This window comes from Candida parapsilosis, contig 005809 (assembly GCF_000182765.1).
Source record: "Candida parapsilosis strain CDC317 annotated contig 005809".
NCBI classification, from domain to species: Eukaryota; Fungi; Ascomycota; class Pichiomycetes; order Serinales; family Debaryomycetaceae; genus Lodderomyces; species Lodderomyces parapsilosis.
Window position 1 is genome coordinate 648,740 of NW_023503281.1, and position 13,376 is coordinate 662,115.

The 13,376-nt window shown below is 38.6% G+C and overlaps 6 protein-coding genes across 6 annotated transcripts; 2 read left to right on the plus strand and 4 right to left on the minus strand. All coding sequences in view use genetic code 12, as the record gives it.

Annotated features, from left to right (window-relative positions):
• Nucleotides 1-5: 5 nt before the first annotated feature.
• CPAR2_203260 (uncharacterized protein) lies at nucleotides 6-278 on the minus strand (the record flags this gene model as incomplete). Its single annotated transcript, XM_036809192.1, has 2 exons — nucleotides 6-218; nucleotides 276-278. The coding sequence occupies 2 exons, from the start codon at nucleotides 276-278 to the stop codon at nucleotides 6-8; spliced, it is 216 nt and encodes a 71-aa protein (XP_036665853.1).
• A 140-nt stretch (nucleotides 279-418) lies between these two features.
• On the minus strand, nucleotides 419-2,296 carry ARO10 (phenylpyruvate decarboxylase; the record flags this gene model as incomplete). Its single annotated transcript, XM_036809193.1, has 1 exon — nucleotides 419-2,296. The coding sequence occupies one exon, from the start codon at nucleotides 2,294-2,296 to the stop codon at nucleotides 419-421; it is 1,878 nt and encodes a 625-aa protein (XP_036665854.1).
• A 940-nt stretch (nucleotides 2,297-3,236) lies between these two features.
• Nucleotides 3,237-4,970, minus strand: CPAR2_203280 (uncharacterized protein; the record flags this gene model as incomplete). The annotated part of the gene is made up of 1 exon (XM_036809194.1): nucleotides 3,237-4,970. The coding sequence occupies one exon, from the start codon at nucleotides 4,968-4,970 to the stop codon at nucleotides 3,237-3,239; it is 1,734 nt and encodes a 577-aa protein (XP_036665855.1).
• Nucleotides 4,971-6,355: 1,385 nt separating this feature from the next.
• Nucleotides 6,356-8,713, plus strand: KCS1 (inositol polyphosphate kinase; the record flags this gene model as incomplete). Its single annotated transcript, XM_036809195.1, has 1 exon — nucleotides 6,356-8,713. The coding sequence occupies one exon, from the start codon at nucleotides 6,356-6,358 to the stop codon at nucleotides 8,711-8,713; it is 2,358 nt and encodes a 785-aa protein (XP_036665856.1).
• A 726-nt stretch (nucleotides 8,714-9,439) lies between these two features.
• GUT1 (glycerol kinase) lies at nucleotides 9,440-11,335 on the plus strand (the record flags this gene model as incomplete). The annotated part of the gene is made up of 1 exon (XM_036809196.1): nucleotides 9,440-11,335. The coding sequence occupies one exon, from the start codon at nucleotides 9,440-9,442 to the stop codon at nucleotides 11,333-11,335; it is 1,896 nt and encodes a 631-aa protein (XP_036665857.1).
• A 141-nt stretch (nucleotides 11,336-11,476) lies between these two features.
• CPAR2_203310 (uncharacterized protein) lies at nucleotides 11,477-12,490 on the minus strand (the record flags this gene model as incomplete). Its single annotated transcript, XM_036809197.1, has 1 exon — nucleotides 11,477-12,490. The coding sequence occupies one exon, from the start codon at nucleotides 12,488-12,490 to the stop codon at nucleotides 11,477-11,479; it is 1,014 nt and encodes a 337-aa protein (XP_036665858.1).
• Between the last annotated feature and the right edge of the window lie 886 nt (nucleotides 12,491-13,376).

Below are 13,376 nucleotides of genomic sequence, written 5' to 3' on the forward strand. Positions count from 1 at the left end.
CGAAACTAAGAACTCAATGTATTAAAAGCCATGATAAAGCAACCAATAGCAACGTAAGGACTCAATCTCTCTCCGATTCTGGCAAATTTGTAAAACACACTCAAGACTCCTGTTTTCCTGTTATCTAGAAGTGCTGGTGTCACGCTATGAACATACGTGCATGTGCAAATGAGGAGAAGTAGCACTTGCAAAAGCGATTGAAAATTGAATAATGCAGACTATGAGAACAGAAGTTAGTATTTGTGACATAGCTCACTGGTGTTGGTTCAACATACCATTTGTGAAGATAATTAAAGAGCAGAGTGTTTGTTACAGAAATATTTGTTGTGAGCAAGAATGATTTTTGTTTTTCGATTTTTCTACACCTGTCAAAACGCTACCGAGGAACTAATCATACAATTTTACATTACATTCTACTCTATTTAGACGACATCATCCTATCAACACGAGCAGGAACGTCAAACTTACCAGCAATGATTTCATAAAACTGCAATCTAGAACTGTCGCCTAATTTTCCACTTCCAAAGTGCTCATCAAACTCCTTCACATTATGAATTTTATATGCATCATGAGATTCACCTTCAATGCCACCAAATACCAGCAACAATTTAGACCATTTCCAAAGGCCATTTATATCGTTGTAGGACCTTGTGGGTCCTTTGATTTTTCTTTCGATAGTGTACCCGTCATTATTAAGCAAAAACACTTTGGGCAAGTTGTGTAAAATGTGTTGGTATCTAATAAAACTGGAAAATTCTTGTGCAGTCATTTGAGCACCACCGTCTCCTTGCACCAAAATGATACGCTGATTCAGACCCAAGTCATTGATTGCCATTGTGGCACCAAATGTTCCAGGCACAGCGTATCCAATTGATCCATAATTCCAACCAGAAAGAAGATGTACATTTGGTGGAAATTTGATATCAGTTACACCAAAACTGAAAGACATGGTATCAACAATGAAATAATCATTTGGTTGCAAGTGTTTTGTGAAAAATGCATTGATTTTGGATTGAGGGCAGTAGAAATTGTCTGTTTTGGAAGGAATAGGGGTTTCTTGAGGTACAAATTGATATGTGGTCAGTCTAGTTGCGGTTATTTGCGATGCCTCCAATTTGTCAGTCAAGTTTTGCAAAAGCTCACTCATTGAATATAATTTGTCCCCATTAAATTGTTTAATGTGATGTGTTGAATTATTGATTTGTATGTAATCAGGATGAATGATTACTGTGTTTGCAGCTTTAGAGAAATCACGACTATAACCTCCATTATTCATTTCGGTATCGTAATAGCCTAAGAGAAGCAAAAAGTCTGAATGCTCAAATAATTCCTTTACCATGATATCGGATGATCCAGCTCCCATGTACACACCAACAAAGTTGGATCTTGTCTCGTCAATGTTTCTTCCAAAATTGGTGGAGAATAACTTGACGCTATCGGGCAACTTTGCAACAAGATTGTCAAGCTCCTTTTGTGCGCCAAATCTGGTAACTAAGCAATCAGCAAGCAATGAAGGATTATGCGATTGATACAACAAGGACAAGATGGAGTCTGTGACTTCATTTAATGCATTTTGTGCAAAAGCTGTTCCTTGGTATTGTGACAATGATGAAAAAGGGCTTTCATACAATACGCTGGAAGGTGTGAGTAGATCAGGTACATCACATGGGATGAAAAGATATCCAGGTCTTCTTTCTTGAATAATGGTTCTCAATACTTTATCAATCTTTGCCACATTATTTATTATGTTTCCATCCAACGACTCTTGAATGCATGAAACACCATCAACCATCTTTTTGTAAACGTCATGGTCTGGAGGACATAGTGAATTGTGATTGGGTACCAAGTGATGGATATTCACAATCTTACTTTTCGACTCCTCGTGCTGTCTCAATGATGGAGTCCCCACGATATGTAACACAGCACCATATTCAGAAAAAGCATGAGCAATACCATTGATAGCAGACAATTCACCCACGCCATATGTTGATATAAAAACACTCAACCCGTCAATGGCTTTTGAATACCCGTCAGCAGCATAAGCACCGTTCAACTCGTTGCATGTATTAATTAATTTGATACCTTGGTGGGTAACCAATGGAGAGTATCCATATTCAAGTAAGTTGAGGTTGAAATCTCCAGGGATTTCAAAAACTGACTTGAGTTTAGGGTTGGCTTGAGCTATTCTAAGGAAAATGTATTCCCCTAAGGCAATATTTTGGGGAACAAGTAAAGGAAGTTGTGCTTCCTCAGTGGCAGGAGGTGTAGTTGAATTTGTTTCTCTAACTGGAGCCATTGCTAGTTTTTGATTTACTGAATGGTTGTCAAAAGATGACGAGAAACAAGAGAGGGTATTGAATTACATATATATAAACACTTGAAAATAGAGTGTGCACTTGTAAAGGTCTTGGAAACACACTTTCAAAAGAAAATCTGCATTTACAAGCCGAAGAGGAATCACTTTTGATGCCACATGAATGATTTGGTGGGTTATACACAATTCGGTTAGCTCGTTCTCGGTTATCGAAGGCGTTTTTTGCAATTACCCCAGAAAGTAAAAACCAAACACCGAAAAAATAAAACATAAAAAAAAAATACCCCCCTTTTTCCCCGTATCATCGATCTGTCAAAAGCTAACTACGAGGTACACTACGGCACTAAACGCATGACACTCTCAACAAATTGTATCATTCATTGTTGTGGCAAAGGGTCACTGGTGAAAAATATCTTTGATCTCAAGGGTAGAGAGGGCTTCTTGTAAAGAGTAATAAAGAGGGGAGTTTTTTTATGTGGTGTGTACTTTGATCTCACTATCAGGCTCCACGGAAATACGCGGTATCGAACACTACTTATACTACTGGCTTGCTTTCGGGAATATGTTCAACTCGGTTGAGCAAGGGATCGTTTGGCAGATAATTCGGAGTTGGTATTTTGTGCCATTTTTTTGGATCTTTTTCTTACTCATTTTAGTTTTTGCAAACTTTCGGCACGAGGTGGCTATAACGGATGCACACAGATTCTAAAAATTGCCTTTTTTTTTCAATTGTGAAAACTTACATTTAGGCACTGGCTGATTAATTTGATCTTCTTTACTCCGTATTGGAACGCTCCCTTCTTCCATCAATAGACATCAATAATTTCCTTCTCATCGAACTGGTGCTACTTCTTCTACAGTAATTAGTTGACAACGAACTCTCAAGTTATTACGTTACTGATTCGTTAAGCTCCATATATCGTTATTCGGCTTGCTTTCCCTCCTCATCTTTGCTTGTATCATAAAGAACTATGTTGTTATCAAGAGCTCCAGCTCTTTCTTGTCTCTTGTAGAAATACAACACCACAAATGACCAAACTGCCATTGCAAAACCTGAAGCAGCAGTGAAACTGAAGCCTTTCAAAAACCTCGGTGCTTCGACTGTCTTCCACACTAATACCGACACCCATGCCGAGGTCAGTTGGGCAAGCATATTAGCTGAGACAAGTACGATTTGACGCTCACGTACATCTCTTCGGCATATGTCTCCCATAAACAGGTAAAGCACGGGTGAAGAGCTCCAGCCCCAGTATTGCATGCAAAACGCAAACCATTTAGCACCTTCAGGAATATCCCAAATCGCTAGCAACAAGTTTCCAAGTACATTAAACACTTGCGAAAATATAATTGCTCCGTAACGGCTCTTGAGTAAATCTGCAATTGACGTGGTTAAAATCAACCATAAAATACCCAATGCCGGTGTCAAAGAAGTATAATCTTGCAACTTGCCTCCTTCAAATCTAGGACTTTTACCATCGTCTTTGGTTAATGATTGAAGCCATAATGGGTAAGCACCAGAAGTACCATTGGAATTATTCCAACAGAATGTTGTCCACAAAGTTAACGCGTAAATATGCCACGATGAAAGAACCTTTTTCCACAAATCCCAATTGAAGAAATGGTAAAACGCATTTTCTCTAGGCTTGGCGTCTTTCTGATCTTTTCTCATTCTTCTTCGGGCAATTCGAATCTCGTCATCGGTTAAAAAGATGCTGTAACAATCTTCTGGTGTACCTGGGATCATATAGATACCAATAAGACCAACGGCAAAACTAATTATCCCATCAATGATGAAAATCCACTGCCATGCTTCATATCCATTAACACTACCCAAGTGTCTTTTGATTGCACCTGAAAGCACACCAGATGTCAATATTCCCAAAAATTGACCCATGTAAAAAAACCCAGCTCTACGAGCTACCTCACCTGTACTTCCTTTGAACCATGAGGCAAACAATGCATGATAAGCAATGTAAGTAGGTGCTTCAAATGCGCCAATAAAGAAACTGATTGCCTTAAGACCGGGAACATTTGTCACCTTGGCTGTACAAATAGTCAACACTGACCAACTGAAATCCAAAACCGGTAACACGTAGTTCAATGGGAGTGCGTAAAATATGTACATGAAGGGAATTTGAAACACGATGTTTCCCACTGTAAACATGACTTGTGTGTTGATAAAATCATTACCCTCCATACCGATGGCTTCTTTAATCCCGCCGATATAGGCATTGGTCAAATTCGTTTGATCCAAATACTTCACCCAGTACGCCATGAGGGAGTAACAAGTTAACAAAATATCAATCTTGGTGATAACTTTCTTCTCTTCAGGTGTGTCATCATCATGGAACCACTTGTACCACTTTCTACTCTTTTTCTGTTGCGTAGTGACTCGATACTCATATTCGTCAAAGAACTTCCACCAGGGACGATCTTTCTCATCACGATACTCAATTTCAGGCTCAGACACTTTGATTGAATGTGTAGCTTCCAATTTCGAGTCAGTCTTCTCCAAGCTTTCCCTTTCATCTGTGGATTCTGCAACTCCTTCATCATCAATGTCTATAAAGTTCCCATTCTCGTCCTCATCAACGATTCTCCTGACAGGAAATATACCCCATTTGAGCCTTTGGAAAGGTGTGATTACGGCAGCCATTTCTTGATAAAAGAACCTTTGAAGCCCATTTTTCACATCTTCTGAAATTGTGTGTGATATATATCACATTGCTGGCCGGGTCGGCTGCTTTCGCTAATCATTGCATAACTGTGGCGTCAAAATTATAAATTACTGATGAACTTTTCAAGATCTGTTTATTGTTACCACTTTTGTGGTTTTAGTGAAAAAAAACCATCACGTGACTATCATGAACCCCTGAATTGATTTAGTGTGTATTACCAATATAAATACGATTAGGAATGTCAACGTGGCATCGAGAATGTCTACAAATTGGTTGTATTGGACATCAACCACTCTGCTACGAGAGAAAACTTCCGAGACAATGTCAAACGAATAGCATGAATAAATTATGAGATAAGCCCACCTATTGATGCGCAATGTCTCTCCTTCCTTTCGTTAAGCTCCCATAAGCTGGTTCTGAATTGTTACGCTGTATATTGGCTTTTTTTTAGTTTCCTCGATATCAAAAACAATACATGGCTTTTCTTTGAACTCAAAACATATGAGAACTCAAATGGTTAGCAACTGAGACACTTGAATTGAAACAGCTTTCGTGTATGCTTTGCGGTAAAAGTAAAATACATAGCGGCTTGTCAGAGACAGACACACGTGGTGAGGCTGTTCATGCGTGGATTTGGCATCACGTACCACATGGGCACGTTTCTGGCAGTTGCAAAAAAAAAAAGAAAAAGAAATGTAAATTTGTGAAGAGCACGAGGTCGTGGGGGCGAGGGGTTGACGCACGAGGGGTGCGCGGAAAACGGAGTTCGTTTGTTTATGTATTCGCTCTTCTCCCCCTCGACTCAACTTAAAGTGCAAAAGTCTCTGCAATGATGGGGTCTTTGAGTAGCCCACGTTGTTGAGCTCGGACTCTTTGTATGTGTATGTGTGTGTGTGTGTGTGTGTGTGTGTGTGTGTGTGTGTGTAGTATTGTATCTGTTGGATTGTATCACTTGGAGTTAGCTTTCGTGATAGAGTGGCATTCTAAATAATCTCTTAGCTTGCTTTCGATGTGTGGGTGGGCAGACATATATAAGTACGCAATTGCATTGACAGTTCTCTGCATCCAAACAAAGAAGACACTATTTAACTGAATTTGTCATTGAGTGATGTGTTTCAAGTGGAGGGGTAAAAGTTATCAAAAAGTCTATTCAACATATAAAATACAATACAAAAAGACAAAAGGAGAAATATTTTCTTTTTTTTTCAAGAGGAAAAATTCTATCAAAGTCACAACTAAAATAGTTATATCACACTCCTTTTCTGATTCAATACATCTTTGAAAGTACTGTTCCAATCAAAATATAATTTACAGCCCCAAAGTCACAACATAACATATTGTCATACATGCACGATTCATCAATATGGAGGTCAATAACTCATCTACTGCAAATGTTGTGAGTAGACCAGATATTACACATCATCATCACCAAACACTAAGTCAAAACAATAAATGGCAACAACAACAAGAACAACAACAACAACAACAACAATTTTCAAACAACATATCTATTGCGAAACCACCCGTAATAAACACTTTGAACACATGCTCACAACCCTCACTAAAAGAGCCACTCTTCGAATCACAATCCTCAACAAATCAGGCTTTTAAACAGACACCACTGCTGACAAAAGAAAATTCGTCCAAGTGTGATTCCGAAAAGCAATCAGAAACCCTTCCACCAGTTCCATCACTAAAGTATCAAGCTGCTTCAAGTGAAGCACCTGCAATAACAAGTCAGCTCACAGGAAGAAAAGCTGCCCGATCTTTGCGACTATTTAGAAGCATAGATCAAAACGGTGTGGTGGTTGAAGAAGAAGCAGCAAACGACAATAATCAGACAAAGTCATCATCTTTGGCGGAAAAACTAGGAGCGAAGGAAACTGAGCTTGAACCTGTTTCATCGGCTACTTATATACCTCATACACCAGCAACATTGGAACACAAGCGAGCCAAATTGGATGAAATTATGCCACATGAACTACAAAGTTCAGTATCGCCTGTATTATCCATACAACCTCAACATTTGACTGCTAATTTGGAATTTGATCATGGTCTTAACGGGGACATCACCAAGATTATTTCCATTTTGGATAAAAATAAAGTGTCTGAGAGTGATGCCGATAGCTGCGTTGCTTCACCCATCATTTCTCGTGTATGCAGTCCCACCAAGGAGCTTTACGAAGCCGATTTAGTCAATGAGTATACAAAGCATGTTGATGATAAATCGCCAAATACAAGCTCACCTGAAGCGGAAACTGAGTTTCCCTTAGCTGTCGAATTGAGACCATTCAAAAATAAGGTTGGTGGTCATACTGCCATTTTCTCGTTCTCAAAAGAAGCAGTGTGCAAAGCACTAGTAAATAGAGAAAACATTTTCTATGAAAGTATAGAAATCCATCACCCTGAGCTTTTGAAATTCATGCCAAGATATATTGGCGTTTTAAATGTGCGGTATTCCAGTTTGATAAATGAACATGACAATGTGGAGGATAAAGTTGACAATGGTGAGAAGGAACAAGATTTGGAGGTTAACGAAACGCACAAATTGCGTCGTAAATCGGAAATCATGTCACCCGAAGTCGTTCTTGATGATAACAAACACATTATTCCCGACACTTTGTGGAAGCATTATTCAGAGTCGATGCCATCACCCAAATCGTCATTCATGGACAGTCCTAAACAGAGTCCCATTCCGAGTTTAACCAACTCGCCTTCGCAACATCCAAACCCAGGCTCTACATCAGTAAACACAGAATTGCAATTTCAAGTTTTGCAAGAAGTTTTTCAGCCATTAAGATTGCATGATGACTTTTTCGAAATGGATGAGGATAGGGAAGCGAATGAAGGAGGTTCGCATCAACGTTCGTTTTCTCAACCGAGTGATGAAGTATTGCTTCGTAAACATACAAGATTTGAACGCTTTATATTACTTGAAGATTTGACATCAAGAATGAAGAGACCTTGTGTTTTGGATTTGAAAATGGGTACTAGGCAGTACGGTGTTGATGCATCTTTCATAAAACAACAGTCTCAAAGACGCAAATGTTTAGCCACAACATCAAGAAAATTGGGAGTTCGTTTATGTGGGTTACAAATATTCAAGTATAATGATCAAAGATTGATTAGAGATAAATATTTTGGCAGAAGAATTAAAATCGGGGTTCAATTTTGCAAAGTGCTTGCCAAATTCTTATACAATGGCAAAGACATTTACTCCATTTTATTCCGCATACCTCATTTAATTCACCAATTACGAGCCTTGTATCAGATTTTTCAGAATTTACCGGGTTATCGCATGTATGGATCACTGATTCTTTTAATGTATGAAGGTGGATCTGTAAAAGAAGATCAACCAGCAAATGTCAAAATCATTGATTTTGCCCAATCGGTTATATCGGAAGAAGAGAAGGATCATGTGAATATCCCACCATCACATCCAGACTTGGTAGATTTTGGTTATTTACGAGGTATTCATTCGTTAATTTTTTACTTTACATCAATTTTCCAAATTTTGAGTCAAACAAAGGTTGACAAGGTAAATGATATGCATAGTTGGGTAAAGGAACATAAAGATGAGTTGGAGGTTAATTGTCCCTGGTTGGATGATTATGCAGAGGTTGAAGGTGAAGAAGATGGTGGTGTAAATAATATTGATGTTAATGACCCATTCAATGTTGATTTTATTATCGATGAAAGTGACGAAAATATATCTGAATAGATTTACTTAATACATAAAAGAGAGCTTTGTCAATGACAGATGTAGTGAGGTGGGCATACCCCGCCATTTACCCCGGCTTTGAGGGGAGAGAATTGTAGTGCAAGTGGTTCCCTCGAGAGGGCTTTCACTTCAGTGACCTCACTGACGTATTGAATTTGACTTGTGTCTCAATATCCATTGCCATGCATTTGTTACTTACTTGTTACTTCGCCTCCTACGTCAGTGTGCGTAAGTAATGGTGGTGCTGAAGTCCGGAGTAAACCTCCTGAAAGTTACACAATATGGTGCTAAACACAAAGACCAGAATGCAGAATTCTTAATTGCTGTTGGAATGATTGGGGCAACGCAGCACCCTGAGTTATTCCAATGTTAGAGATTCCAATGGAAAACACGGTGTGAAATAACTCAATATTATGGGAGGGAAGTCTTCACCAAAAGTTGGTCCGGGTATATCTACGGCTCTCAGTGGAGGTGGTGGTGGTGATAATTCTCTATAGTTTTGCCGAGGAAATAGCAAAAGTCAAAAACAAAAAGAAGTTGAGAAAAAAAAAAAATTTTTGCGACAGAGAGAAACCAACGACAAAACAATACAGAACGCAGTTCAATCTTTTCATTTTGATTTATTATTATATTTCGAACAAAAAGTTATAAAATAGCAAAACTGTTACTTATATCTATTCTACTTTGACATTTTGTATACCCTTCCTTCCACAAATAACTCAAACGATGCCACGTCGTAATAGCAACTTTCCATCGAACCCATTGGTTGCCACTATAGATATCGGTACTACCTCAGCAAGAGCTATTTTGTTTTCTCAAGAAGGGCAAGAAATTGCTAAACATCAAATAGAGTATTCAACAACCGCATCAGAAGCGCCTGAGAATTCTCAAAATACTGATCAATTTAGAAGAAGATCGTCTTTGCTTAGACACGATGAACCAATTTTTTCGGCTGAAGGTATTGCCATCTCCATCACTGATAATGTTGAAATTGAAAACAACAAGTCTTCAGTCGGTCCCACTTTAAGATTCCCACAACCTGGTTGGGTTGAATGTATGCCAGTTCATATTTTGGCCAATGCAGTGCAATGTTTAGTTGCTTGTTTGATTACATTAAGAAAAATCAATCAAAATCCCAATTTAAAAGTCAAGTACAAAGTTAAATGTATTGGTATTGCCAATATGAGAGAAACAACTATTGTATGGTCGAGAAAGACTGGTAAACCGTTAAGTGGGGGTATCACATGGACGGATACCAGAACCGCTGAAATTGTTCAACATTTGGAGAAAATGATTGATGAGGATAGAAAAGCTGAATTGAAGGAAAAGACTGGATTACCGTTATCTACATACTTTTCTGCTGCTAAATTGAGATGGTTGTTGGATAACGATGATGTGATTAGAGACGAATATGAAAAAGGTGACGGTAATTTAATGTTTGGTACTGTTGACACTTGGTTGATTTATAACTTGACCAAGGAGAAATCATTTGTTACTGATATTACCAATGCATCAAGAACTTATTTTATGGATTTGGAAACTCATGATTATGATGACGATTTATTGGATTTCTGGGGTATTGATCCCACAAGAATTCAATTGCCCAAGATTGTTTCATCATCGGAACATTATGGTGCATTTGCCGCACCCAACTTGTCCCACTTGGGATTCCACAATAAAATCACCCAGGAGGCTTATGATATATTGAAAACCATCACTGGTGTTCCAATTTGTGGTTGTTTGGGTGATCAAAGTGCGTCATTAGTGGGTCAATTGGCTTTGAAACCAGGTTCGGCAAAGTGTACTTATGGTACTGGTTGTTTCTTGTTATACAATACAGGTACTCGTAAATTGATCAGTTCTCATGGTGCGTTAACCACGTTTGGATTTTGGTTTCCTTCGCTTGGTGGCGATGATGGTAAGCCACATTATGCATTGGAAGGTTCAATTGCCGTTGCTGGATCCATTATTCAATGGTTAAGAGACAACTTGAGGTTGATTAATGAAGCTCAGGATATTGGACCGTTGGCATCACAAGTGGAAAACTCTGGTGGGGTTGTTTTCATTCCTGCTTTTAGTGGATTGTATGCGCCATATTGGGATAGAGGCGCCAGAGGTACCATCTTTGGTATGACTCAATACACTTCATCTTCCCACATAGCAAGAGCAGCTTTGGAAGGTGTTTGTTATCAAGTACGAGCCATTTTAAGAGCAATGGGAAGTGATGCAGGAGCTTCTAAACATTTTATGGAAGAAGCACGTACTTCACAAGACGATGATCAACCATTGTCACAATTGGCCACTGATGGAGGTATGTCAAAAGCCGACGAGGTGTTGCAAATCCAAGCTGATATTTTGGGGCCTTGTGTTACTGTTAAACGAGCACAAATTTCTGAATGTACTGCTTTGGGGGCTGCCATTGCTGCTGGTGTTTCTTTTAAAGATGAAAATGAACGTATATGGAAAGATTTTGATGATGTTGTGGCTAAAGTTACTGGAAATGCCGATGATGATGCCAATACATTTAAAGCAGAATTACCTGATGCTGATAGGAGAAAGAATTGGAGTCGTTGGGAGAAAGCTATTGAAAGAGCAAAAGGTTGGTTAGATGAAGATGATTAGGGGGAGGCAAGAGAGACAATGAAAGTGGATATTTAAGAGGAAGACACGAGAGACAATGAAACCCGATGACTGAATGTGATATTAAAATGAAATGAGATAGTATAGAATTAAAATAGACATTAACTTTATAAAATGCATCTCTTAGTCAAAAGATGAATCATAGTCATCAATATCTACTTGTTCATAAACCACATCGATGCCAAGGCTGTCAATATCAAAAGAATCATGGTGATTTTGCTCATCATCATCATTGAAACCAACCATTTTTTTATCCTTGATCTGTAACAAGTCATTGAAGAATTGACTTGTTTGCTTAGTCAAGGACTCGAATCTGTCCGATTTGAATTGCGGTTTGGCAAAGATATTCCTCTCGTTATCATCGTTGTTGCTGTTGTTGCTGCTGTTATTGAACATCACCGTTGCCTTTTTCCCCATCGTAGTACAACATTCGTCGATGGCTGAAGTTATGAATGAAGTTTGCTTAAGCAATGTATGTTTCAAGGGAGTAGGGTTCTTCAATGGACTCGGCGTCTTGTTCAAGTCAACAATTGTCAATTGAGCATTGGTCAATTGCCGTTCAGTTTCCAATGATGCTTGTTTATAGATATCAAGATGGGTATTGTTCTTGGGAGTTGATTGAAGGAGTTGAATTTTATTAAGTTCTTGCAATTGAGATTCTATTTCAAGTAATTGCAATTGTTTGTGGCTGAGTATTTGTTGGTGGCGTTTGATTTGAGCTTGCTTAATACTGTATTGGTTCAATAAATTGGCTTTTTGTTGTTGCAAATCTAAGGCTCCGGGTTGATCTTCAGGGGAACACGTGTGAAGTGTGTCTTGTTTCAGTTGAGGCTTGACTGGAGTTGACTTGACTGTAGCGTGGGTTGATTTAAGTGGTGAAGTTGCAAATGGTGTAGCTTGTGTCCCCTTTCTGATTGGACTAGGTGCCAATTGTGTTTGAGGCTGATGCAACGCAATTGACTTTGGTTTCAATGGTGATGGAACAGGTTTGAGTTTGATTGAGTGGAATGGTGAAGTTGTCGTGTTTGATGATACATTGATTTTGTTAGGTGATGTGGCCCCCAAGACTCTTCTGTCTACTCCTGCATTGCGCAGATGCTTCCTTGGAGTATTAGGATTTGACTGAACAAACACCATAACGCAATGTGTCTTAATGTATATGATACGAAGCCGAGGTGGACTTTATTGCAGCGGAGTCTTCTTTTTTCTTTCTTTGAACCCCTTTATTTCAATGTCTAGCCGTAAGAGCAGGACATTGTTAGTTTTTGCACCTGTTTTAAAGTGCATGCATTTTGGGTATATTCAATATTCAACCCAAATTAGGACAAAATGTAAACAGAAGGAACATACATACTTTTTTTTTTGTTTTTGCAGCACACCCAATTTGATCAATAATAACGATACTGCATATAAGTTGGTACATTTTGTAAAACTAATTATGGTACCGGGTCGTGTGCGCTTGCTCAAAAGACGGAGAATCGCTTTTTTTTTCTTTTGCACATGCTTTGCTAAAGACATCCTGGTGTATCGAGTAAAACACCAATTAATCGCCGTATGTGAATTTGATTCATGGGCTCTTTGCTACGGGTTTCTACTCTTTGCCGTGTACACTACTCACTACACCATGGTTGGAAGAATGGGCGGATATGACCGGAATTCTTCCCTGCTTTTGTTCTTATTGTTTGTCAATTTTTTTTTTTTTTTTGCCACCCGCGCATCCTTCCACAGCTTTTTTGACACAATTGAGTACCAGACAGGAGGATAGTAGAATATCGACAATGCCGGCATTGAGCTTGAGATCAGTTACTCGATCAGGAAAAAAGAGTCATACTAACTCCTATCTAGTTCAAAGTGCTTTGTGTGTACCATTTTTCTTTGTTATGGGTAAGAATCAATTTATCCGTCTTCCTCCTCTCTCCCTTTTACTGAGTATGTTTTGAAATTTCAGAATTAATCAAACAAAGCAAAAAAAAAAAATTAGAGAGAAAATGAGATCTTTCTACAGAATAACAATTTTATATTC